The sequence below is a fragment of the Syngnathus scovelli genome, chromosome 2, assembly GCF_024217435.2.
Source record: "Syngnathus scovelli strain Florida chromosome 2, RoL_Ssco_1.2, whole genome shotgun sequence".
NCBI classification, from domain to species: domain Eukaryota; kingdom Metazoa; phylum Chordata; class Actinopteri; order Syngnathiformes; family Syngnathidae; genus Syngnathus; species Syngnathus scovelli.
The window spans coordinates 9,471,287-9,496,506 of NC_090848.1; the positions used below are offsets into that span (position 1 = coordinate 9,471,287).

At 42.0% G+C, this 25,220-nt stretch overlaps 2 protein-coding genes across 7 annotated transcripts; one reads left to right on the forward strand and one right to left on the reverse strand.

The window, feature by feature from the left end:
• Positions 1 to 346: 346 nt before the first annotated feature.
• Positions 347 to 12,281, forward strand: LOC125988116 (uro-adherence factor A). Of its 4 annotated transcripts, XR_007488228.2 has the most exons (12): positions 347 to 526; positions 2,330 to 2,472; positions 2,768 to 2,849; positions 3,090 to 3,225; positions 3,440 to 3,639; positions 3,753 to 3,889; positions 3,974 to 4,115; positions 4,217 to 4,498; positions 4,683 to 9,966; positions 10,474 to 10,667; positions 10,760 to 10,816; positions 12,142 to 12,281. XR_007488228.2 is itself a non-coding variant. In XM_049752936.2 (10 exons), the coding sequence occupies exons 1-10, from the start codon at positions 401 to 403 to the stop codon at positions 10,479 to 10,481; spliced, it is 6,540 nt and encodes a 2,179-aa protein (XP_049608893.1). In that variant the 5' UTR covers positions 347 to 400; the 3' UTR covers positions 10,482 to 11,270. The 4 variants fall into 4 exon arrangements, 1 of the variants encoding a protein (XP_049608893.1); XR_007488226.2 differs by having other exon boundaries at positions 10,474 to 10,816; XR_007488227.2 differs by lacking the exon at positions 12,142 to 12,281 and having other exon boundaries at positions 10,760 to 11,270.
• Positions 11,519 to 23,165, reverse strand: vegfc (vascular endothelial growth factor c). 3 transcript variants are annotated; one of them, XM_049752940.2, is made up of 10 exons: positions 22,824 to 23,165; positions 21,807 to 22,556; positions 18,919 to 18,942; positions 18,702 to 18,843; positions 18,438 to 18,628; positions 18,025 to 18,155; positions 17,631 to 17,734; positions 16,332 to 16,466; positions 14,935 to 15,136; positions 11,519 to 12,516 (listed from the first exon to the last, which is right to left on the reverse strand). In XM_049752940.2, the coding sequence occupies exons 2-10, from the start codon at positions 21,906 to 21,908 to the stop codon at positions 12,405 to 12,407; spliced, it is 1,143 nt and encodes a 380-aa protein (XP_049608897.1). In that variant the 5' UTR covers positions 21,909 to 22,556; positions 22,824 to 23,165; the 3' UTR covers positions 11,519 to 12,404. The 3 variants fall into 3 exon arrangements, with proteins under 3 accessions (XP_049608897.1, XP_049608896.1, XP_049608895.1); XM_049752939.2 differs by having other exon boundaries at positions 18,702 to 18,942; positions 21,807 to 21,929; positions 22,029 to 22,556; positions 22,824 to 23,164; XM_049752938.2 differs by having other exon boundaries at positions 18,702 to 18,942; positions 22,824 to 23,164.
• Between the last annotated feature and the right edge of the window lie 2,055 nt (positions 23,166 to 25,220).

Sequence of the window (25,220 nt, forward strand, 5' to 3'; positions counted from 1 at the left end):
TTAGGGTTTCAAGCTAGGGTTTTAAACTAGAGTGAGGGTTTCAAAGTAGGGTTTTAAACGAGAGTTGGGGTTTGCAAAGGATGCGAGCCACACATATCCGCATTTTCTTTTTAATTGGAAATTGATTAAAAGGTATCAAAAAAAAAATCGTGGATAACGGAGTACAGGTTCCATGGGGACGATCGAATAAAACGAATGGTAACGTTGTTTAACCGGCACTACGTTTTTTGGCGTGTGAACCTTAATATCCGCCCTGACAAGCTCACGTCGGCTCTCGCCAGACTATGTACCAAGCGCTCTAGTATACATTGCAATAGCCAATAAGCGCCCGGTAATGCGTACCGTGTTGTGTTAGCTGCTGGCTGGGCCAAGCAGCTACGAGCGAGCCTAAGCAGCTAGTATGGCGGAGGAGAGCAGTTTCCCCGAGTTGGAGGGGCTAGAAAAACAATTGGAGTCACTCATAAGCTCTCATTCAAGTGACGACTTGCATGGAGACAGCAAAACGTACTGTTCGAACTTTTGTAAGGTAGGTCGCCGTAACCCGATTTGATGACATATTTGTAGTCGAAGGTGTTAGCATGTATGTTGGCTGACTCCCCTCCCCCAGAACTGAATCGCTAGCTTTAGCTGCTATGATTATGAGAATTTGCAAGTAAAACGAGTCGATTCCATTTAAAAACACAGACGTGGTTTTGTGACCCAATATCCAAGTAATCCCAGTAGAAAAATAGAAGGAAACGTTCATTCAAGTGTTATTCTGGCTATGTTTGTTTTTTAGCTATCCTGCTAAATATTACGCCTGAGCAACCGATCACGAAATTACAAACAAACTCAGTCAAATGTTTGCTGGGCTCCGGAATTGGCATTTGGAAGTGGTTTGCACTTGGTGACAGATTTACTGCACCCTCCAGACCTTAGTTCCAAATGCTGGTTGTTGATACATTTCAAACACTTATCAATTTGCCAAAGTTTGTAGTCTGTCCTCATATATAGATTGAAATATACTTATCAGGGCATGATCTCTGTTTCCCTTCGTTTATTGAGCCCAAAGCACATATCTTTTATTAGAAACACCATTAATATCATGTCATTAACAAAATTCAATCATTATATTGTCTCCCCAAACTATTCAAAGAAAGAAAAAAATATTAAAAAATGTAGAGAACATATCAGTATTGTTTGGAGTATTATTTAGCAGGGTGTGTTTTGGCTGAACAAATTGACGTTTACAGCAAACGATATAATGTGATGTACACAAGAATCACATCAAATGAATACATAAAACACAAATATGCACAAAATAATACATCCAACATACACCTTTTAACTGTTCTATGAGTCATTTTGACCAGTATGATAGTACCTGGATCATAGATGTCATAATGACAATGTGCATGACATCACCCACCGCCAGCGGAGTTTGAAAGTAAACAAGCTACAGCGGTCCTCCAACAGATATTCCTGGTCCATGCAGTCGTCTAACCCACTTCACTGTGCTTTTTAGCGCCGACTCTCATGGCCTTCTCAAACCACACATCTATTTTATCATTCACAATGGCCGTGCTGTTAGACTGTGCAAAAAGAAACAAAGAGACTATGGACCCATTCCTCTATGATGGGGAGAGGGCAGTATGGACTGCCTATTATCCAAAAAGAATTTGTTTAATGACTCCATGTTTGCTCATCAGCTATTAGCTTTGCAGTTAGCAAGCATAGCATTTCAAAGTCTCACATGCACTTATTTTTATATGCAACGTTGGAACGCCACAAAGTTTGAAGTTTGAAATGGCTTACTTAAACCAGGATCTACATTGTAGTCAAACGTTCGAATCAAATCCAAGGTTTCATAATACACAATGATAAACATTTAAACCTCCTGAGCGGGTTCATTTTCTATTCAGATCCGTTTAGCTCATGGACAGTCACTTTTTTTAAACTTTAAGACACTGTAATGACACAAAAAGTCCACCAGATGGTAATAACATTATAAGGTTTGGTTGACTGGGTAACTGAAGTCCATTGTATATCTCAATGTTATCCTCTCATGTAAAGTGTTTCTCCTCTTGTCCACTTGAAGCAAACTGAAATTACGCCATCCAACATACAAACACGGCCAACACGCGGCATGCCGTGATATTTCATATTTGGTCTGCATTGGCGGTTTACACATACAAGAAAGAGTGGCTGCGAAATGGGTGGTACTTGGCCCATTTCGGGACGATCCTGATGATCTCTCATGGCAGATTAGGGTGCCACAGCACTCGGGTTGCAAATTGGTGGACTAAATTATCAGTGGATTTAAATCAATTTTCACGGTATGTTCACGCAGCTGGTGGAAGAGTACGCCTCGCGCTGTCGGACGCCGCTCCCTCGGCTCAGGATCCTCGAGACGGCCCTGTGCCACTTCACTCGGGCCTCATCCTTCTTCACAAGCTGTGATCACGTGCTTCACACACTCAGTAGTTTGGCCTTGTAAGTATGAGCAGGTCATATTTTCACACACAAGATGGACCGAGTTCGCATTTAAGATGGAATGTGAATGCTTGCATACAAAAAAAGGATTCCATACAAAAATCCAAATGAAGACCTGCAGTGTCCATGACCAGGGTCGAAGGCCATTTTTCCTTATTTGGTTGAATGGGTTTTGCACAGCTTCAGGCGTATTTGACGTTAGTGATCACTATATCTGGATTCATTTAAAGTGTAGAAATTCTTAATGAAATTTTTCTTGACCCGTCCTAGTTTCTTTCCTTTTATCTTCACACAGGAGTGTTTTTGAGTTGCTGCTTTTCTTTAATGAGCAAGATTTCCACGAAGAGCCGTTGAAGCACTTCTCTATTAAATTTCAGGTGAATCGTCTTGACTGTATTTTTTTTCAACAATTCAACAACTGCAATTTTACACCATTCAAATAGCCACTTCCATTATTTGCTGTAGACTGAGACATGTCGCATGTTCATATTTACTAAATTAGTTTAAAAAATTAGAAGTGTCTGTATGGAAACCTCACCGTTATCGTAACACTCTACATTGTTATATAAACAGAATATTAACTTGTCTTGTCTTTTTTTTTTTTTGTATCATTTCAGGAATGTCATGTTGCCCTTTTAAAGCATCAGAATGTTCACTTACTTCAGGTTGAGCCTTTGCTTCATTCAGGAGGCGCTTGGGCCAGTACAACATTGAAGGCAATACTCAGCGAATCCAGTTTACCTCAGAATGAAGGTAGGTGGTATTTGTTGTCTATTTCTTTTCCTCATGTTCATTGAATTGATACAAAGTGTACTCTGCAAATACTGTGCATTGTGTTTCTCACTTAATCAAATACATTTTTCCTCAGTCCGAAAACAAACAAAAAACCTGTTCAAAAGTACTGCGGTTAATGTGCTAATTAGTGTGTTTATACATTTAACTGGGAACGCATTCTGTGTTTTCTCAGTGGACAGGTTCCTCAGCTCTGAGTTGCCAGTGTTCTTGGAGCTTCGGGTGCGCTACCTTCTATCCTGTGAGCGTGTCCGTGAGGCTTTAGCCCTGGCTAAGTGTTGTATTCGTCATCCGATGGCAGGGAAACACTTGTTCTTCCTCCAGGTCTACCTCACGTGGCTTTACAAGACGCAATACAATCAGCTGCTTAAAGAGGTTGGTGCAAAGGAGGCAGCCACTTGAACATTAATGGCCGTATATCGCTCTCTCTCTGTGTCTGTAATTGGATGATGCTGTGTTTTAGCCCCAACCTGAACTGTTTCTTTCAGGTTGCTGACCTCACTGGTAAAGATGCAGTGCACATCATCTGCAGTTTAGAGTACGAAGAAACAGATCAACTGCTGTTAGCTCTCTGCCAGGTGTTCCTTTCCCAACAACTCTGCAGGGGAGACATGTACTATTTATGGTGGGTGAATATCCATTGAATTCAAATTCATTTTTAATGCTATGAATGGTGTATAAATGTCCCCACCCTTGTGCCCCTGTGCAGGGAACTTGTTTTTGTGTGGAGCAAACTTCACAAACGGCTGAATACTTCCAAGCAAGCTTTTCTGGAAGAAAGCCATCGGCTAATGCTGTCTGCTTCCAACGTCAGCTCTGTCTTCCCTTTTGTCAGAGTTGTCATTGAAGAGGTGAGAATACGACTCATCAAAATTAATTGGCTATTTATCCAAATCACAAATCAGTTGAGATCATCTCATGCAACTGATTATTACTGTTTCTGTCTTGTTAGCTTGGTGCAGACGGGGTCCAGTTTTGTGTGGAGCTTTGTGCAGATGCCTTGAAATCTTGTCTCCCATGTGACATTAACACCAAGTCGCTGATCTATAAAACTATTGCTGGCCTGCTGCCCAACGATTTGGAAGTGTGTCGGGCCTGTGCGCTGCTTGTCTTCTTCTTGGAACGCAGCGTTGGGGCCTACAAGATGGTGTATTTCCTGTATATGCTTCCAGACCAGGACTACCATGTTGAGCACAGTCCCATCAGGAATCAAACCCGATTTGAAACACTGCAGGTAAAGCACTATCTTCATCTACAGTATTTATTAGTCATGTTATTCTGGCGATGATTAGAAGGGCTATAATCAGCCAATTTAATTGGCCGGCCCATTAATTGGTCAGGCCCTACTATTTATATCCGTGCAATACAATAACGTGTCAATGTATTATTATTATTTTTGTGTGTTTTTTCATTGGCAGATTTTGAAGAAGGACCTTTATTTTGATCCAGAGTTTTGGAACCTCATTGCTTTGCGGACCAATTGTTTGAAACTGATGAGTGAGAAAGTGGTTGACGCTTCACTCGACGAACTCATGGAGGAATCATGGGTCCCAAACTACTGTGCCAAAGACTTTCCCTTTGTGTGTAGTACATCAACAGCAAATATTGATGATGGAACAGCAAAAAGGCCTTGTCATAATGATGGCAGTCACAAAGAAATGAGCTCTGAGGAGACACCCAAGAAACTCAAGGTGGTCCAAGGCAAAACAGGACTGAATGACAGCAATGCCGTGAAAAAAAAGGCTCCTGATAACGGAACAGCAAAAAATCCTAACGATGGGAGGCATAAAGAAATTAGCTCCGCGGAGTCACCCAAGAAACTCAAGTTGGTTCAAGGCAAAACAAGACTGAATGATAGTGACGCTGTGAAAAAAAAGGTTAACCATAGGTCGCGTTTTACAAAGGAAGCATCATCGCAACCTTTGAGGCGCTCATTTTGGCAGCTTGACAGGATGCATGACATTGGGTCTGGGCAGCTAAGACGAGCTACTCGACTATCTGCAAAAGATCCTCCAAAACGAAGGATTCAAAAACCCAAATGGCTCCTGGAAGATTCTGGTAATCTCCAAGAGTCAAAGCTTAGGAAACGCAGTTTGAGAACTCAAAGAGTGCATCAGTCGTCTGCACTAAAGAGGTCTGAAAATGGTCGGCCCAAGAACAGCACACAAGCCAAGGCGTCGGAAAACTCTTGCACAAAGCATGAGACAGCAAACTCTGTTGAACCAGCTTCTACGCCACAAATAATTTTGGAGCTGTCGCTACCAGACAATGAGCTGCTGGGAACTTTCGCCGAAGACGGCAACAAACCGAAAGGATGCCCTCCGATGCTCTTTTATAAGCCAACACTAAAGCTTCCTGACCCCTCCCATCCTGTGAAGGTGCTGCATGGAAAAGAGGTCATCCTTCGAGCAAGGGATGAAACTATGCTTGTGCAGCTCTTGCACTGTTACGCTCGCAGGCCTAAAGGAAAGGGTAAAGGGTCAAATATTCATGGATCTGTATCAACAATCACACGCTCTTCTGCGCATGGGAGTTCCCTCAAAGAACCACAGAGCGTGCTTTGTGAGAAACCTAATGCCGAGACAAGGGTTGGTTTGAGCTCGGAGGATGCGGTTACAACTGAACACCCAGAAAAACCAAGCCCGGTTCTACCGTCGTTAGCAAAAGAGCCTTTAGAAAGCACAGAGATGAAAAAAATAGTTTATTCAGAAAAAATAATTGCATTAAAAGGAACAGAAGGTTCTATTTTAGGTCAAACCGCTCACTCTTTAAAGACAGACAAAGTCCATACCACAGTTGCATCTTTAGAACTCAGTGATGAACGTTCTGTTGAAATGAAGGTGACTTTAGCTTCACAAAGCCCTGCAGTGGAGAAAGTCACACAACAGCCAACTACATCTTCCATTGACTTTTCACCAACCTTCGATACGCTAAGTAAAAAAATAGAAGACACAGAATACACCCCGTCAATGTCCAACACATTACCTTCTCAAAGTTCTGACTCTACGTGTCACACGCCTCTCCAAGGTAGACAAGCTCTTGTAAACACAAATGAAGAACAAAATCCAAAGCCACTCAGCCCTCATTCTGAAAATGGCAAAACATTCATTGACAAGGCCAAAGACATCACGGAGGATGCACAAAACGAACATTCTAACCGTATGGATGACATTTCAGCCTTAGCAACAGAGACGGTGACTCAGTTTTCTCCAATTGAACCTCTCCCAGACTTGGAGAATTGCAAACAACCGACAGATGCTAACGCCAAGCAATCGGTGCTCCAAAATGAAAGCAGTTTTGCGAATGCCTCCAGTCAGACAGTGCCAGAACCATCCACCACTGGTAATACGCAAGGAAATAATCATGCAGCACCAGCCGAATATGACGACTACGAGGATGACTTTGAGGATGATGAGTCAATAGAAACAGAGGAATCCAAGTTGGAGTACTGCTGTACTTTTTGTCACAAAGATTTTAAGGGCAGACGCGTAGTAATACATGCTATGTTCCACTTCCGTAAAGATGAGTGTATGTTTTGTGGGACCACATTCAAAGATGACCTCCTGGCAATGATGCACTTGTCTGATCACATTGAGAAGCTCAAAAGAAGCAAGGAGGTAGCCAGTTGCAAAGCTCAACAAACCTGTGAGTCAGAAACCAAAGATTTCTCCCAACCCAAGGCCTCTGCCAAAGCTAATGTTCCCAACAGCCTGTCTGGTCATCACCATAGTAGGAAGCTGAGGAACTCCTCTGTCTGCAATAAATCTCTTAGTCATCCAGAAGCAGACTTGCGATTAGAATCAAGAAATTTGAGATCAAATGACAAGGCAATCGATAGTCAATTTGTACAGAAAAACGAACCAAATGAGTGCATTGACGGCAAATCTCCCGAAAGCAAGGTAAATGGACTTTTTGACAAAAAGAATAAATTTGACCAAATGAAACATACCAACTCAAAAGCTGAAGACAACCAGGCAACTCCAACGCACGATACTGAAGACAAAGCAGACGACCGCCAGTTGACTCATGCGATGCCCAACTCGTGCGGTTCCTTTGCATCTTCGGTTCAGAAGAGGAAATGCGTTGAAGGTTTAAAGAATAATGTCATTAAGGACGGGAAGAAGGCTATTCAGGAGAAAAGGCTAGAGCCCAAAGTGAAAATTGACTGTCCAGCAGATGGATGCACTTGGTCCACAGACCTTTCTAAAAACCGTGTTGCTCTTCTCTACCATGCTCTAGAGCATCACTATGGTGACATCAAACCTTTAGAAATGTCATTGAAAGTTGCAAACAACAAATGCAGTATTTGCAAGAGGGTTCTATGGAGTTTTGAACATTTTCAGCATCATGTGGAAAGACACCGGCTCAGTCCTCGCCATCCTTGCCTTCATCTGGGTTGCACTGCCAGGTTCAAAACTGGAAATGAAATGAGCCGACATGCAAGAAAACACAGTCCACTGCAGGCAGTGTGCTGCTTGCCTGGTTGTTCCAAACTATTTATTTGTCTCTGGGCACTGAACCTTCATGAAAAAGAACACTATGCTTCCAAACCCATCAAGCCAGTTAAGACTGTGGACCTGCAGACAGACCACAAAACTAACTGCATGCAGGTAAAAGCAGTAACCTCTGCTACGGAAGGGTCTTTGAGCCAGTCCACTCGTGTATTAAGGCGGCATGCATCTCGAGACGTGACTGCGAAATCTGCCAGTGTTCCTCCTCCCATGGCGAAAGGAGAGCTAAAAACCAGAAATGAATCCAAGCATTCTAATGTTTTGAAGAATCTCTCCAACAAGGACACCACCGCACAGTCCAGTAATCATAGTTTGAATCTGAGGTTAAGAAAAGGTCAAACATCAGAGCCTCGGGAATTACCCTTCTCCAGACGTAGGCTCAAACTGAGGCATAAATTCAAGAAAAAGCAGGTTCGTGTCAACCAAACTGAAATGTTCCCTAAAACAAGAGGCCGTCCACGAAAGGCAAACAAAGCAACACATGACGAAAACACGACTAAGAGACAAAACAGTCAAAGTCTAAAGGGTGAAACCCCAGACGGTCCTGAGACGCCAACGTCTCCAACGGTTAGTACCAAGTTAGGAATTAACGAAAAGCAAGAGGAAGTCAATGACGATGACAAGATTCTCCACCAGAAGTCAAATTCCCAAGAATCAGTGAGCAGTTGTGTTGAACAAAAGATTTCTTTGCACAGAGGCGCCCCCTTAACTGCAGCATCTCGGAGTTCAGTTGTCCATGCACTCAAATTAAGAGTTCTTAATTTGAGGAAGCGCTGTGCTTCAAGGAGCAACGAGTTTTTGGAAGCCAGTAGGGCAAAGAAGGAAAGGCTTACACTTAGAAAAAGTCCCCGCAGACGGTCTAGCCTGCAGGCAGCTTCAAGGGAGCCTGCAGCGTCAACATTTACTCATGCAGCCCGGAGGTCTGGGGATGAAAAGGGAGAGAAAACGCATTCTTCCAAAAGTAGCCCAGCTGATCTTATTCCTGCTTCCACTAAGGTGAACGTGAAGAAAACTCGACCTAAAAAGAAAAAAACAGGAAAGATGCTTCAGATTGGTGACAAAAAAGTCGACGGGACAATCTGCCCCAGTTTGGAAAAAAAGTCAAATGAAGAACATCATAATGTGACAAGTGATGGCTCCAGTTCTACCACGTCCGATTGGAATAAAACATCAAACGAAGAGCCTTCAGATGCGACGAGAAGTGGCTCCACTTCTACCGTGTCCAATTTGGAGAGAACGTCCAAGGAAGAACTTTCAGACGTGATGAGCGATGGCTCTGGTTCCACCATGTCCAATTTGGAGTCAGTGGAAGAACCTTCAGCTGTGACTAGTGATAGCTCCAGTCCCACCACGCAAATGTCCATAAAAGAACTTTCAAATGTGACATGTGATGGCTCCACGACTATCACATCAAATTTAGAGAGCAAGTCATTGGAAGAACCTTCTCATGTGACAAGTGATGTCTCCATTTCCACCATGCCAAATTTAGAGAGCAAGTCAATGGAAGAACCTTCTCATGTGACAAGTGATGTCTCCATTTCCACCATGCCCAATTTAGAGAGCGAGACAACGGAAGAACCATCTTATGTGACCAGTGATGACTCCAGTTCAACCACGTCAACAGTTCAAGCAGAACCTTCTTCAAAAAAGGATGTGCATGTTCGGAGAAACAAAGGTGCCAAGGCAATTAAAGAAGGTGAAGTAAAGAGTAGCAGGAAAAGACCACATCCAGACCAACGTACTGCTAAAATAGCAACCGAGTCGAAAACTCAAGCTTCGATCGGCAGTGAAGTGAAGGTGGGAGAAGCGGACAATTGTGCTAGTGAGCAGCTACACGTAAACAAAACACCCGAGTCTGTCAAAGACAAGCGTGGTCAAGCCAAGTCCAAGTTAGCAAAAGAGTACGATGGATCCACATTGTGCATGGACACTCTGGCCGAGTACGGCAAGAAGCACATGCGTGCGCCTCCCACGGCCTACCTCGACGAGAAGTTCACCGCCATGCCCAAAAAAAGGAAGGAGGCGGCATCCGACATTCGCACCTCGCTGGAGGAGGCTCCTGTCACCGCCGCGCCGCAGAGACATCGGTGTGCCAATTGCTTCACGACGTTCAACAGCGCAGAAGAGCTGCAGCGCCACCACCATTTACAGCACTGTACCAACCTCTTTGGCTTTGACTCTGATGACGAAGGTGAGTCGACCGATTGGTGATAGGTGATATATTGTTGGTCAATCAATAACCTTTTTTTTACTATACAAAATGAATCGTTAATGTTGCTGAAGCAAGAATTGAACCGGTTTCTCTCAACTCACCCTTGCTCCACGAGATGCTCTTCCTCCTTCTGCTGGCCCCACCCACCGATTAACTCATACTATAAAACAGAAGTCAGGAAAAGTCTAAAGTGTCCAAAGTTAGGGATTGTTTCACCCCTCAAAACAGAAGAAAGGTCTATGTATGCGTGTTAGACTGACTTGAGGATAGAGTGTGTTATTGTGTTTAAATCCAAAAAAGAAAAAAAGATCCAGTTCCATTAATCCCGAGCAATAGTAAAATCATCCTGTTTTCTCAATCACTCCGCCTAGTTCAAATGACACGCTATTTTCCATCGGAGAAGTACCTATGACGTCTTTGCGGAATGTTGAGTTTCTCTGGCTAATCGGAACCTAAAAGCATTCACTTGTATTCTTTGCGTTGCAGGGAATTGACTTGACCTGACTTGAATCTAAGTGAGCGGACCTTGTGGATGCAAAAGTGACTGGCCGGTGGAACTTGTATGGGACTGTGGGGTGGATTGAAGTCCACCAGACCACTTCAAGACTTACTAATGTATGATGTACAGACCAAAAGCGCCATAATGGCCATATTTGTTAATGAAGGCCGGTGGCTAGTCGGTGAGTTAAAGGCCTGCAGAAGCCCAGTCGGTTTTGCTGAACCGTTTGTACTGAAGTGCCTGCCCTGGATCCACCCTTTCCTGTTTCGCCAGAGTCGACCGCAACGGACACACAGACAGAACTGCCGCAAGGATACTCTTTCTCCATCAGTAAGCCATACGAAAGAAAAAAAAGATGCTTTGTTTGCATTTTGCACTCTTGTTATAATCTACAAGGTCATCATATTTTTAACATTGGACAATGAAATGAATTTCCAATTTCAAACTCATGATCTTTTCTTGGTGCTGCCACTAGGGGTCAGCTTGCACTCATAGTTCTGAAGTGGCTGCAGCGTTTCTTAACCTAACCAAGTTATTGTTTGCAGGTTTGCTTCATTGCATTAACTATTTCACAAATATTGCATCTTTGTCATGAACTGTATCTGCTATATACATTGCCTAGGCTTCAACGAATTGCAGAAGCACAGTTTTAACTTTGCAGCAGGTTCTATTTATTTTATTTTTTTTATATTGTACATATTAGAGTTTCAATTGCTTATGTCAGGGTTTGCTGGAGCGCAGTTTATATTTGTTTGGGGAAAGAAATAAAACGTATTTCACATTATTGATTCTATTTCTATTACAGCAGGCTGTTTCCAGCAAATTTCTTGTGGCCTTTTTTTAATTCTCTTTAATAGAAGTAAATGTTGATTCAAATACGCCTGCACCACCAAGTGTTGCCCGAGGCTCACCTAAATTACTTGTCTCTGCAGGTCTGTTTGTGTTGTATAGTTACACAAATATTAGCATGGGAAGGTTTTCATTATTTCAATTAATTTTAATGTTTTAAATATAATAAACAATGTCCAGACATTTGTCAGTAGATCATTTAATTGAAAGTGGGGGGGAATACTTCAGAAAGGAATATGAAACATTTCAGACTTTCTTTTTCTAAAATATTAGGATTCATTCTTTTAGCACTGTTGGTAGCATCACCAATCAAAACATGGACTTTGGCAGAGTGATTTTCTTGAATACAGTATTTCACAACTACTTTCGTTTTAAATACAAAACAATTAAATATTTACATTTTTATATTGCCTAGGATCATTTAAATTACAAGTAAAAAGCTGTAGATCAGCACTACAGCAGGAGCTGGATTATCTTTCTGAAGTGAATGACGAAGAAAAAACAGGGTTTACAAGATGGACAGTGTATGCCCTCTGGTAGGAATGCAAACGTTTAGTTGGGGGGGAAGTATTTTGGTGTCATGTTCATACTGCTGTGACATCTCCGCAAGGCCCATAGCTTCCACCTCACAGCCTGCAGCAAAGTTGCCTTGAGCTTATTTCATCTTTAGTCTACTCTGTCATTATCTTCTTCCACTTTCCATTTCAACAAAAGTGTCGACGCACTTGCGCCAGCGTGTTGCAGCAGGTACCGAAGCTGGCTCTGAAACGGATTGGTCCTGATCTGGCCTTTTGACATTTCTCCAGGTGCGATTGGACAAGAGCCCACCCGTACACAGACACATGTGAGTCACATATATCCCATTTCCTCTTCTGTTACTGCATCCGCCCGTGGGACCGAGCATTTTTAGCGCCTTGAATCATACTTCTTAAGTCTGTTGTAATCCAATAAGTGTTCATTTGTTGTTCTGCTCCACCCCTTGGTCTCTTCTGTAGTGTCAGGCCACAAGTTTCCCAAGGTTTAAACGGCGTCCTCGGCTGGCATCTTGTCTTTTCTACTCTGTGACCGGCTAATTCCACGCAGGCTTCATATAGTTGGGGATGCACTGACAGACTTGGTGGCTGTAGTAAAAGCCAGACAGGCAGGCGCGTTTGGGGGTCCTGCAGGGTAACCTGTAGCAACTTGGGAATAGTGGAAAAAGGGAAAACCGCTCATTAGTCCTATCTTGGGTGGGAAATTGTTAAAAAGCATGCGTTTGATTTTCATGGACAATTACATGTGAAATATTACAAATTGTAAAGTTCACAAGGCAACTGAAGGCAATTTAATGGAAAGGTATTAGATTCGCGCATTTCACTGATTGACATTTGACTGTTCGAACATTTTTTTCCCCCCACTCTGAATCTGATAAGACACATTGAACTGCCCAAAATGTGTTGGCCCATCTCTGACATTTCATTAGGGAACAGATTTGTACGAGGATCCCTAAGGAGGATGCTTTATGTTGACAATTATTTTGATGTACACACATTTATTTACAATTCAGTCAATTATTTCCTTCTTTTTGGGGTTATATATATCCAAATAGTTCAAGAGATACAACAACAAATGGAGTTCCAAAGTTGAATAAATCAAACACTGATGGCACTGCACTGTTTTTTCCCATGCAAAAATGCTTTGCATGGGGGAGGGCGCACTTGGCTGAAAAAATATTTCACAGGGGGTAGTAGGATACATCACTGAAAAAAAGGCTGTGAACCACTGACTTGGGGAATATTCCACATTTTTCAAAGGGGGTGATGTGTTCAGGTCTCTAAAGTGTGAATTTAAACTTGTTTTTCTTGACATTTTAAATTATTGTTTGGTTGAGGGATAATAAAACAAAAGAGTTTATATTTTATAATATATGCTTTGCTTTCAAAGTTGTCAGTTTGTTTCAATTGTATTGAATATGCAATTGGGTCAATATACAGGATACCTAATACAAAAAAATATATATTTTACAGTTCAGCAAATTTATTTAAAGTCAATCAAAACCTCTCAGTTGGGATAATCCAAGGTATGACCCTATTTGCAATAAATTGGCTTGATTTTGTCAAGATGATGCAACATTACATTTTAGCCAACTACGTTTCAGTTTTCCGTTAAGAGCCAATCTTAAACTTGCTGGTTGATTCACATAAATTCCTGCCAATCAACCTCCAAAAGAAATTCCTAGGATTCTGCAACCCTCATCCCATGCATAACAAAAAGTACAAGCTGATGTTTTTGTGGCAAATCCATGTTGATGCGCTCCTTTCTTCCCTCACAAAATGCCTGAGAACGTCCACTGTGACAAATCACCCGCACATCTGAACTTTCCCTCATGGCTCAGCTCCCGTCTCCTTGTATGTTTTTCTTTTTGTCCTGTCACTCCATCCATCTCTGTGGCTGCCCGGCGGCCTGATGGTTGCTGTGCTCTGCTCACTGTCAGCAAGCTCAGGCCTCTCGGGTCAGAGGCCTCTTGCGTGCGAGCTGTGGGAACCGCACCACACGCTCGCAGCTAAGAACGCGGTTGGGTGCCGGGGACGTCTCTTGTCCATAAAAGGAAGCATCCAAACAAAAGTCAATGGAGAAGCTTTCGAGTCACCAATGTTTGACGCTCATTTAGATTTTGCTTCTCTTCTGAGTGCCTCCTATTTACATATTTATTAAGGAAGAAATGATTGAGAGCAGCACAATCATGTTTAGTGACGAGGTGAATCAAAAGGGGCAATTCACAACACAAGTGGTCTCGGGGTGTGTTACTTATGCAGGGATGAGGATGACAGTTGAGGAACAAAAGTTGCAAAAAAAAAAACATGCGGGTGAGGAGAGTGTCACTTCTTTATGCCCATAAAATGGTGATCGTTTTGAAATATTCAGAAATAGCAGTACGCTAAATGGAGATGGCGTACCGTTCTAATATTAGCCGTGTTATGCTTTTATTTTTATTTTATACACACACATTCGGTGTTTTAGACTGTCCCTAAATTAGTGACAGGTTGCAAAAGTACTCGAATGCTTAACAGAAGTAGTACAAATACTGGCATTACACTTCTGTAAAGTATAAATGGACTTTTACTGTTTTTGATGGAATTTTGATAACTTGGCAGAACAAAATAAACCTCTGAAAATAGTTTCTCTCTAACAGCTTAATAAGTCCTCACACTGAGGAAAAAATGGCTATTGTTGGCTCGACTTTCACACTATCATAACATGTTCCCATCGCTTTGCTAACATTTGAGCGGAGTAATGAAAACAATGCTAAACTAGCCCGTATATGTTTTCAGTTTATACTGAGAATTTTGAGGCAAGTCTTTTTTTTTTTTTATTATTAGCTTTGAAGCATTCTTTGGGCCAACAACACCAAACTCTTAAATAAGTCAATGGAAGAGGGGATATCTTGCATCTCTGATTTATTTCAATGCTCCTCGTTCACTTTTCTCCCTTTTTCCCCCGTCTTGCTAGAATTCAAGATGTTGTCAATCAGTCATGGTTGACTATCTCACCGAAAATTAAAACTAAAAATGGCAACTAAACAAAGGAGGTACATTGACTATTCTTTTTTTTCAGCTTACCTGCAGGTGTTAGGGTTGAACCTCTTGCCTTGCCGTAGACATGTCTGTGGACTTTCTCTGCACTGACACAAGCAGGTGTCGGGGTTGAGAGGTTGATTCCCGGGACACTGGGCGGCACACACGCAGCCGCACAGCTCCTCGTTCCAGCGCTGGCCGACGGGGCACCACTTGCCCTCGTCCTGACCTTCGCATTGACATTCACCTACAGGAAACAATCTGCTTAGGTACTGTGCAAATTTCACCAATTCTATTTGTCTATTTGCAGTTCACTTGTTGCAAATTCACCTTTTTTTTGGTGCTTTTCTTTTTAACCCATCCCCAACTATTAGTTGAAAAGTTGCCATTTTTGGATTTATTTTTTGTGCCGGTCCTTTTGTAACACCCTAAGATGCCAGTAGATGGCAGCAAAGCCCCGGGTAATAGGAAATTAGTAATTGACGTCCAAGGAGTATGTTGAAGCAACGCATACCAACTGAGAGACAAAAATATTTTTAGGATTGTGAGAAGTTACAAGTTTCGCCTAGGTTGTAAAATGAAAGCTGCATGTATGTTACTGCTACATTTGCACTCTCGGTGCACTTTTTTCATATCATCTGTAGGTCACCTGAGTTGAAAGGTAATGTAACATAAGTTTGAAGTGTTCTGTATTAACATTTGTTGTTTACGTCGCATAAAATATCTACTATCCTAACCCAACAACAAAGGAGTTGGAGCAAACCAAAAACACATACCACATGATGAGATTTGTTTTCTTTCCAGGACAAAGGGCTGTTTTGCACAAATATTACAAAAGATGGTGCAAAACTGCTGAAGTACAAAAGCTCACTTTGTGCACTTTCTTCACAAAAATAAACTCAAAATTTGAATCTTTATGGAGGTACAATATTTGTGCTACATACTGTACTTCAAAATCTGGTCTAAGTGCAACTATACAATTTTTGCCATCTAGTGGTGATTGCTGGTATTACAACTTAAAACTAAAACAATAAAATGCTTAATAAAATAATAATCCTAAATACCCCCTGCCCCCCAAAAAACCTGCAACAAAAATTATATAAGAGCATTTTTTCCCTATATATTTAAGCGCAGTGGTATTACTCAAAGCGTATGCCATGTTACAGTGGCTTACCATAAAATATGCTTTTGAGGAATCTCACTTTTGATGAAGGCTTAGGCCTCCTAAACGGCTGTACTACATATTTACTGTAATTCATATAATGTTGGTTATGATGGCAATACTTGTAGGGCCAAGTATTTTTTCCTGCGGTACTTTGAGAGCCACTGCCATAGGCAATTATACACAATTTTAGTGGGAGGATCAATTCTTCATGCTTTTGGAGACAGGGTTCTGTCCCCATTTTCTGTATCTGCATGCAAATCTTAAACCCCCCCCTTACATGTGTTGTGGTCCAGTTTCCAGCCCGGACCGCAGCTGGCCTCGGTGAGCCCGTTTCGACAGACGCATTCGCAGCTGGGCTCCTTCAGAACCCTGTTGGGGCCGCAGAGAGCAAGCAGCCCTGAGTCCAAAGCCTCTGGAAGCCACAGAGATAACGAGAAGTTGTTGGAATAGCACCAGCGGTTCGTTGCAAAATCCAGGCCTTGTTAAGTAAATACAACCGAGCTGTTTCTTTTCAAAAGCACGAGAGACAACGATTTCACGGAGGATGCAATTTCTAATGGCACATGATGCAATATATTTCAAAAAGGCAGCATGGACACAAGGAGCTGAAGTTTATGTATCTGCTTAAGAATTAGGAAATGTGATTACGATTCGCTCTGAACTCATCCATTTCAGCAGATTTTTGTGTTCCATAACAAATTAGCACCAAAAGAGAGACCCTTCTCACACATGAAAGAAAAGAGACTTTTCTGGCCTTTGTCCATTCTTTAGTAGTCTGCTGTTTGTTGGATTCACCAAAAACGCAGGTATCTGACCAATAAGCGGAGAAAAATAGCTTAATAGGGGAAATGGTTGGAATAGCACCCTTTAAAAAAAAAAAATCAATTTTTTTGCTTTTGTTATACCTCTAGCTACAACACCAAAAAAAAGGAAAGGGATTTGAATGGTAAAATAATCAATTATTTCATAAATTATTACAGATATACAACTAAGTTGAACACCTAATTTTACATGGCCTTTATTATTCACTCCATGGACTATCTCAACTTTTCTCATGATCGTGACGCACCAAGTTTATAAAATGTGAGTTGCTTTGTCCGACTTCCAACGTTATACCATTTATTTCCCTCATAATCGACGTCTTCTCATAAGATCGGCTGGTCCCAAATCCAAAGCAATGCAATGTCGCCATCTACAAGGAATTACAGCGAGCTACAAACCTAAATTTCGCAGACAAACTGGACGGGACTCTCTATCCATTGAAACACTTGCAAACACAGTGTAAACCTCGGGGATGGTTGACTGTTGGATTCCAGATCCACCGAATATAAACATTCACGCCAGTTAAAGAATTTGTAAAGTATAATAACAAATACATATGTAATGCACTGTACAATAGAATGTATACACAGGTGCATTTGACTCATCCATGTGAGAGCCTCCTTAAATGTCCTTAACTTGGCAGCATAGTGGTTCAGAGATCCTGGCTTTGAATCTTGGCTTGAAACTGTCTCGATTTCTAATGAACATCTCAAAGTAGAGGTTCATGATCAGAGAACGAAAAAAAATCTCTCACCTGTCTCTTTCTCAGAGTAGTTAATGGCATCTATTGGCACACACATGCAGTTGACGGGATCCCACAAGAACGCCGGAGCACAGGGGACCGAGGGAGGGGAACATCTACACAAACACAAACGCACACTTAAAATACAGGACGAGGAATGTCAAACTTGACTAAGCAGGGATGTCCAACTATTTTTCCTAGAGAGTCCCGAATCCCATTTCTACACTCAGAACTCCAAAACCTTTATCGTTATCCTCCACACAAACTAGTCTAGCTATACATTTTTATCTAGAAATGTACCCCAATTTTGTAAAGTTGATTAAATATAAAGACCCTCCTAATGTATTTGTATTGAAAACCACTTGGACACAGCACCATGACACATGCCTACTTTAATGTCACTCACAGGTGATCCATTGCGGCTCGTCTGATGATGGAGTGAAGTGGCCGCTTAGGGAGGCACTCGCACACGGTGTGATTGACAAAGGTTACCATGACAACGGAGCGCTCCATCCTGGGTGGCGATAGTTCCATCAGCTAGGAGGACACAGGAAGGTGAGAGTTTTGTTTTGAGTCAGTGATTCCCAACCACAGTTATAGTGACAAGCTGCACAATGACTTCCAGGCGATGGCGAGAGGTGCCATGAACATGTGTATCCACTTGTTGCCATTCATGCAACAGAAGTGTCATTGATGATCCTTAGTTCAGTATACAGTAGTACCTTAAAGGGGAAGTGAACCCCGACATGGATAAAAACGGGTTTGGGAAATGATGCTTTCATCAGAGCGAGGCCTGCTGCGGGTGTGCTAAATATTCACCGTCTTGTTGACGAGCGCGTGACTCGTGTTGGTGCAGTAAAAGGCTTCGTTGGTGCAGCATCCACCGCAGCGATGCAGCGCCACGCAGCGGGGGAGGTAGAACTGACTGGTGGATTGTTGGTACTCTTTGGTAACCTCAATGCACACCTCCCGGGGCTGACACGAAGTGCGCTGGATCTCTTCTAGGATGACTGTTCATGTACGATTGCATTAGCCGGCGATTCAGTTCAAGTGACTTTGACAGCATTAAAGCACGGCGTTTACCTCCGAGAGTACTGTCCACTTTGTAAAGCGGCTCTTCCCTCAGCTGCACCCAGCCATCGTCATGGTTCAAATGAACCGCCGGGCTCGCCGAGGAGCTGGGAAATAGGGAGGAAGAGGCGTGCCATGATTTCTTCCTCAGGCACTGCTGAAGCAGATTGTATTCAGGATAGAGAAGCCGCAGCAGCTGATCCACACTCTTGACGCTCTGTAAACTGACCTGGTCATCTGACAACACTGGAGCCTGGAAGCAAGACAAATACAACATTCTTATCATAGTTGTCGTTCTTGCTTGAAGCTATCCATGGATGCGATACTAACAAGATAAGAATAATAATAGTGGACTTGTTTTTAAAGCCTGCACGTGGTGCTATACACATTAAATTGCCCCCAGCCGCCTCCCCACTTCACACCAAAATTAAAAAAAAACTGTTCATCTCTTTTTTTTCCCCCTTGGTCTTTGTGATTGGGACATGAGGTCATTGCCGTGGGACTGTGAGGTCATGACGGAGCAATGACTGGTCCAGTGCTGGGTGTGTCCTCTTCCCAGGAACATGGAATAATAATATTCATGGCTGTTTCATTACCCCAGCTGCAGCAGTATTCAATTACTTCAAAGCCCTTTTCCTGCTTCTTCTTCTTCTTCTTCTCCTCAGGATAGCAAAATCAAGGGCGGCAAACTGATTCCAACTCTTGCACCATCATGGGAATCTGAAACTGAGATCTGCTCTCACTGCATTTCCTCACGAATAGACACATTTCTATTGTTTGGTCCAGTGTTTCCCAACCACTGTGCCGAAGATGTGAGAAATAATCAGCTGTGCAATATTAATATTATCCAATATGAATCACGGAACAAATTGTAGATAGGATCGCCAAACCACTGGTCAGCCACTTGCTAATGGCGCATGTGTGGCTCATCGGAGAATCTCGAGATTTCATGTTGTGTCGGTCTGATTGTGCTGCATCGGTACATATTTAGTTTATGTGTGTGCTGCTGTCTGCTTTTGATAACAGTCACCCTCTGACGGAAATACCAGTATATAGTTCAACCGGAGAACCGGGATTGTTCATTTTCAACAACCTAAAATACACGGTCAAGTCGTAACACCTCGAACTGTGATAACCACTCAGCTGCTGCCACAACAGCAGAGCGTCTTTAAACGTGACTTTGTTCTTATTGTTGCAATATTTATAGAGCTAGTCTAAAACAGTAAACAAAGTCATGTTGATGCTTTTGGATTTTAATCACAATCACTTTTAGTAGTTTATTTCTTACACTGGCTAAAACCTTTTTAAAAAAACTGTCACTTTAATTATAAAAAATAAATACAATTTAAAAAATATAGATCTATTTATTTTATTCAATTATTCCACTCTCCATGTACAGTATATACATATAAAGGACTTTATTTATGTAGTACATTCACAAAGTATTTCGTTGTAATAGAACTAATTTTATTATAGAAGCTGGTGTAATACCTAACAGATTTTTGTTGGTGGTATCCCTCGAGATTTCTTCCCAGAGACGCTTTGCTAGGCCTTCACTGCAGCTAGCTTCGACCCATTGCTTCTTTGTGGTTGTGGTTCTGAATGCCTTTACTTTTGTCTTCAAAAATTTTGGCCTGAGACTTGACCAGTGAGGGATATTCAATTGTCAAAGATCTCAGTTGCATTCAGAGTACGTCTAGCTATTATTACTATGAAATGTAGTCCGATCAACTTTGTAGCATTTGGCTGAAAGTGAGCAGGGAGTAAGTACACTAGAGTCCTGTATATCACATGGCCTCCATCATGTTTGACCACATATTGCGTTATGCTTTAGATCAAATTACTTTCCTTCTCCATACTTTTGTATTTATAGTTCTGATACATGTTGAACATGAGTCACACAATCAAAGAATCATTCAGTCAACTCCAGGAATATTAGTAAAAAATTGACAATAAAGCAGACTTTTGAAGAATTGTTCACTACAGCTTAAGTTCAGTTGAGTTCACTGCCACCATAAAGCACTCCTGTCGGGTTTTTGCTTGCAAGTCAAAGGAAAAAAATTGGCTGAACAACATCTCATATTTTCAAAAACTTCTTTCACTGCTATCTCAAGGCACCAAATTGTTAATACGGCCTCAACATTTTTTCGCAATCACTTTTATATGTAGATTTGTTGTCTTTCAGCACAATGTTGGCCTTCTTTATTTGCAAACAGATCTTCTTGGAGTTGTCAGTTGCCCAATGCCAACCAGATATTTAACATAAACTCTGGACTTCTACTATCTGCTGGATTTGAGGTAACAAAGGAACAGACTGCAACTGGTAAATTCAACTAAGTCAAAGTCAACTGTGCAAAATACATTTAAAGGCTAAAAATGTATTTACAGCAGTCACCTTTTTATCACCAGGGTTACGTTCCAGAACTCACTGCAATAGTTGAAAAGCCGTATCGACCGTATATTTAATATGCAGTTAATAATTCAAATTGAAATAGATAAATTGATTTTGGTATTAAGTCATGGTTCATTCGCCTTTATTTTGGCATTATTATAAAACCAGACAGGCTAATTTATTGCTTGTGTTTGTAAAAAAGATAAATAAAAACATAGAAAGAGTAGCCTACCTGGAGGGAAAAAATCACATGTTAAATCACAGTATTGGGGGCGGTGGGGGGTTCACAATCAGGTTATTTTCCCCGATTGTTCATCCCTCATCTGAAGTCTTTCATGTAATTCCAACTGGACAAGTCTTGGACGGCTGTGACATTGTTGCAAACTTGCAGCTGACTGCTATACCAAGAACTAGTCGCTTTGAGTACAGCGGCGTGAACACACATGACCAGAGATAGCCAATCGCAATTTGAGATTCACAAGCCTCAGCATTAGATAGGGCAAAGGCGAAAGCAAAAAAAAAAAAAAAAAAAACTATTATAACTTTCAATATGAGATTTTTTGGTGATTTTTCACGTGACTCACATTGTGATCATCAAACTTTCCAACAGCAGCTGTAATTAAAATAACATTCTTTATATGAGTAATATAACACTAGTGACGTAAATGTTGTAATTAGATTACATAGTGTGTCCAACTAGAACATCCATGATTTGTAGCTCTCACCTGGGTTCCCGTGTCTCCTGCTGAGTAGTAGTCCATGTAGTCTTGTCCTGAGCACAGTTTGCTGACATTAAGAATCCATAGGAGGACAGCTGGTATCAACATAGTGAGGAGGAGAGAGTCGAGCTGAAGTGAAGGCAAGGACAGAGGAAGGTGATGAGGAAGGGAAAAAGGAGGTTTGTCACAGGGTGTCACAAGCTCTCAGGTGTCCTTTCGTCATTCTACCCGGGGACGAAGTTGCTCTTCCGGCGCAGGTTGTTCGATTCTGGGAAGGCAGCGGAATCGAGCATGATGAGGAAAGTAGCGAGGCTCCTTCAGTGGGCGTGTGACGTCTCGTCTCGCCGCATTCCCGCCGTTCACGTTCAGGTGGACGTCGGATGAGGAAGACGGGTTCTTTTTTTTTGTTTTGGTTTTTTTTTTGTCTCTGTGTCCTCGCCGGCCTCGTCGCCCTTCACACTTGCACACCTTCTCGCCGCCTTTATCTCTATTTTTTTTTTCTCTTTGCTCCGCACGCAGCAGCTGCGCTCTTCCCACCGTCTGTCTTCTGCTCAGATTATCCGCTTTTTGCCCAAGGAACCTTCAGGGCAAAGCTCTTAAAAAAAAAAAAAAAATCTGTCAGAAAAGCATTAGAGAGGGGGGAAACGGAGAGATTCCCAAATCTTTCAATAGAAATGGAGATGGTGACAAAGGCCGACGTTGGTTTAAGCCCTCGTGTGAGCAGAAGTGTAGATAGAGGAGCTGCAGCCAGACGTCCTGGTGGAGTAAATGAAAAAGAATACAAGAGTGGAAAGCTTGTTGCTTGTGGGCGGAGCCGAGTATCCGAAGGATGATTTATGCATTATAACTGGTTATACTGGCACGCTTTCTTTTCTTTTTTTCCCTAGAAATAACAGTCTTTCCTTTATGCCATCGCGCGCCTTCCAGAATATCTACATTTACTGTCAAGAGTATTTTTACCCCGCATTCCTTTTGAAGCTTTTTTTTTTCTTACTCCATTCAGACTTATTTTCGTGCGCTCACCTCAGTCGAGCAAATGGTGATAAATGCGGGCTCTTAAGTGCCTTTTTATTGGCTGCTAATAGTACTTGCTGTCTGTTCACGGTTTCTGCTTTACATCATTCTGCTGCTGTCCTTCCTCCGAATAAAAAAAGAAAGAAGAAAAAAAAAGTTGCCGTCAGACATTTGCTGTTTGTGGTATCCAAGGTCAAACATTGCATACTTTTACAAGTGCCCCAAGGCTTTTGGGGGCATGTGTGTCCCGGAGGAAACGTGAACACCATAAACCTGACTTTCGAAGTTATCTTTCGCTCCCGCCCTCCCAAGGTGAGGAAAGGGAAATACACGCAACGAGGACTGACGAAACTTCAAAAAGTCAAAAGACGAGAAACGGTGAGTCGCTCGAAGCTGTGAGAAAGGGGAGTGTCTGGGATCTGGGCAAAAAAAAAAAAAAAAAACATCCGATTTTTTGGAGCCAGTGGCTGGCAGCCTTTGCAGGGATTAGAGACGCGCATGCACGCACACTGCGGCAAGTGTCTGCATGCAGATGTGCTTTATGTGTTGAAATCTGCAAGACAAATTCCACATTCCAATCATTGCTGTCTACATCTTCGTGTGAGCTCACGGCATAAAACTAAACGAGGGTTTGTTGGATTGTTGCCAACAATCTTCTGTATGTACATTAATGACGTGGTTTGTGTTAAGAAAAAAAAAAGAGTCAACATTTGTGGGTTGTTAATTCATGTGCAGGAAACAAATCACTATTGAAGTGCACTGATGCGAATTACAATTGTATCTTTATTAACTGTATCTATGCCAGACAAAATAATTAAATTACTTTCTGTTGTATGGCCCAAGGTAAAGCGAAATTATGTACTTTATCCATGTGTTGGCAAGTTTCAACTTCCTGTACGTACATCAATTTTGCGTTCAAACAAAGGGTCACATTTCTCACTGATTAAGTCAGTTTTGTGGGTAAATCGAAACAAAATCATCATTATTTCATTATTCATACTTTGTGTGACATTTTATTGTGTAAATGTGTTGCCTTGGTTCAACAAAGGTTGGGTAAAGCGCAAGTCTTAAACTCGAAGGGGAATTAGCGCCATCTGCTGTCCGAATTGTTGTAGTCCTTGAAGTGAGAACGAATCAGCCAGCAGGGACATGCAGTCAGGGGAGGCAAGGGAGACAAATTCAATTGTCATATTCATCAAATCGGTTTTATTATAAATGTTATGTTATAAAGACATTTTCCTTTTAATTTCAGTAGTTTTGTATCATTTTGAACCAAAATCGCTGAATTTGTATAGTTATGTTAAAACCGAAGACGAGACGCTCGGAGGAGACAACTCTCTGCGTTGGTTAAAGTAGAAATATGAGAAAATAAGCTTCCAATTTATGTGGGTGGTACACCAACATATACCTGCCAAGCTTTACAAATCATGGTTCCACAGTGTAGTGGTCAGTTCTCTGAACCCAAAGATGAGCGTTCAAATATTAGTGGAAACTCAAATTTTCTATCCTTGAAAAATTTACAACACGTTACTTGGTACTCCCCCCTACATTGATCTATTCTTATCCAGCTAGGGTTGAGGTTAACAGCGTTCCAATTCTAAGTTGAAATAGCCGACTGGTTAGTGACACAGGCTTCTTACCTGTAAGAACCTGGTTCGATCCCAGGGTTGGACATGTATCTGAATGTCCTTTTACAACTGAAGGCTCGCTTCGTACACACATATAAGTGTACGCATATGCAAACACGATTGGGGACCACTGGTCTATACTATTCGCGTGAGCTGCTCCATAAAACCATATATGTACCGTGCCTTCCCTGTGAGAAGGACGAGGGTTCCATAGTGGTTAGTGCTCTGGACTCTCCACCCGGCGACCCGAGTTCAATTCCTGACGCGACCTTCTTTTTTTTTTTTTTAACCTCGTGTAGTGTACCTATTGCCGTGTCCATGAGGTGTACCTAATCACAGGCCACTTGATTAGGGAAAAAGCACTTGGACACTCCATTAGGTACACCGCCATTTTCAAGTGTACCTAATAACAGGCCACTTTATAAGGGAAATATCATGGTCAAAGGTCACAGGTGTCAAGCTCTAGTCCTTGGGGCCGCATTCCAACATGTTTTCCAAGATTCCCTCGTTAAGTGCACCTGCGTGAAAAGTTTTAGCTTCTTTCACGGTCAAAAGGAGCTAAAAGTTTTCACGCAGGTGTGTTTAACGAGGGTAACTTGGAAAGCATATTGGAACGCGGCCCCTCGAGGACTGGAGGTCGACACCCCTGGTTTAAGTGAAAAGTGCCACACCCGCCCTCACCCCCACTTTCTGATTGGCTGTTTGATCTGTGACGTCACTTGGACACTCCATTAGGTACACTGCCATTTTCAAGTGTACCTAATAACAGGCCAGTTCA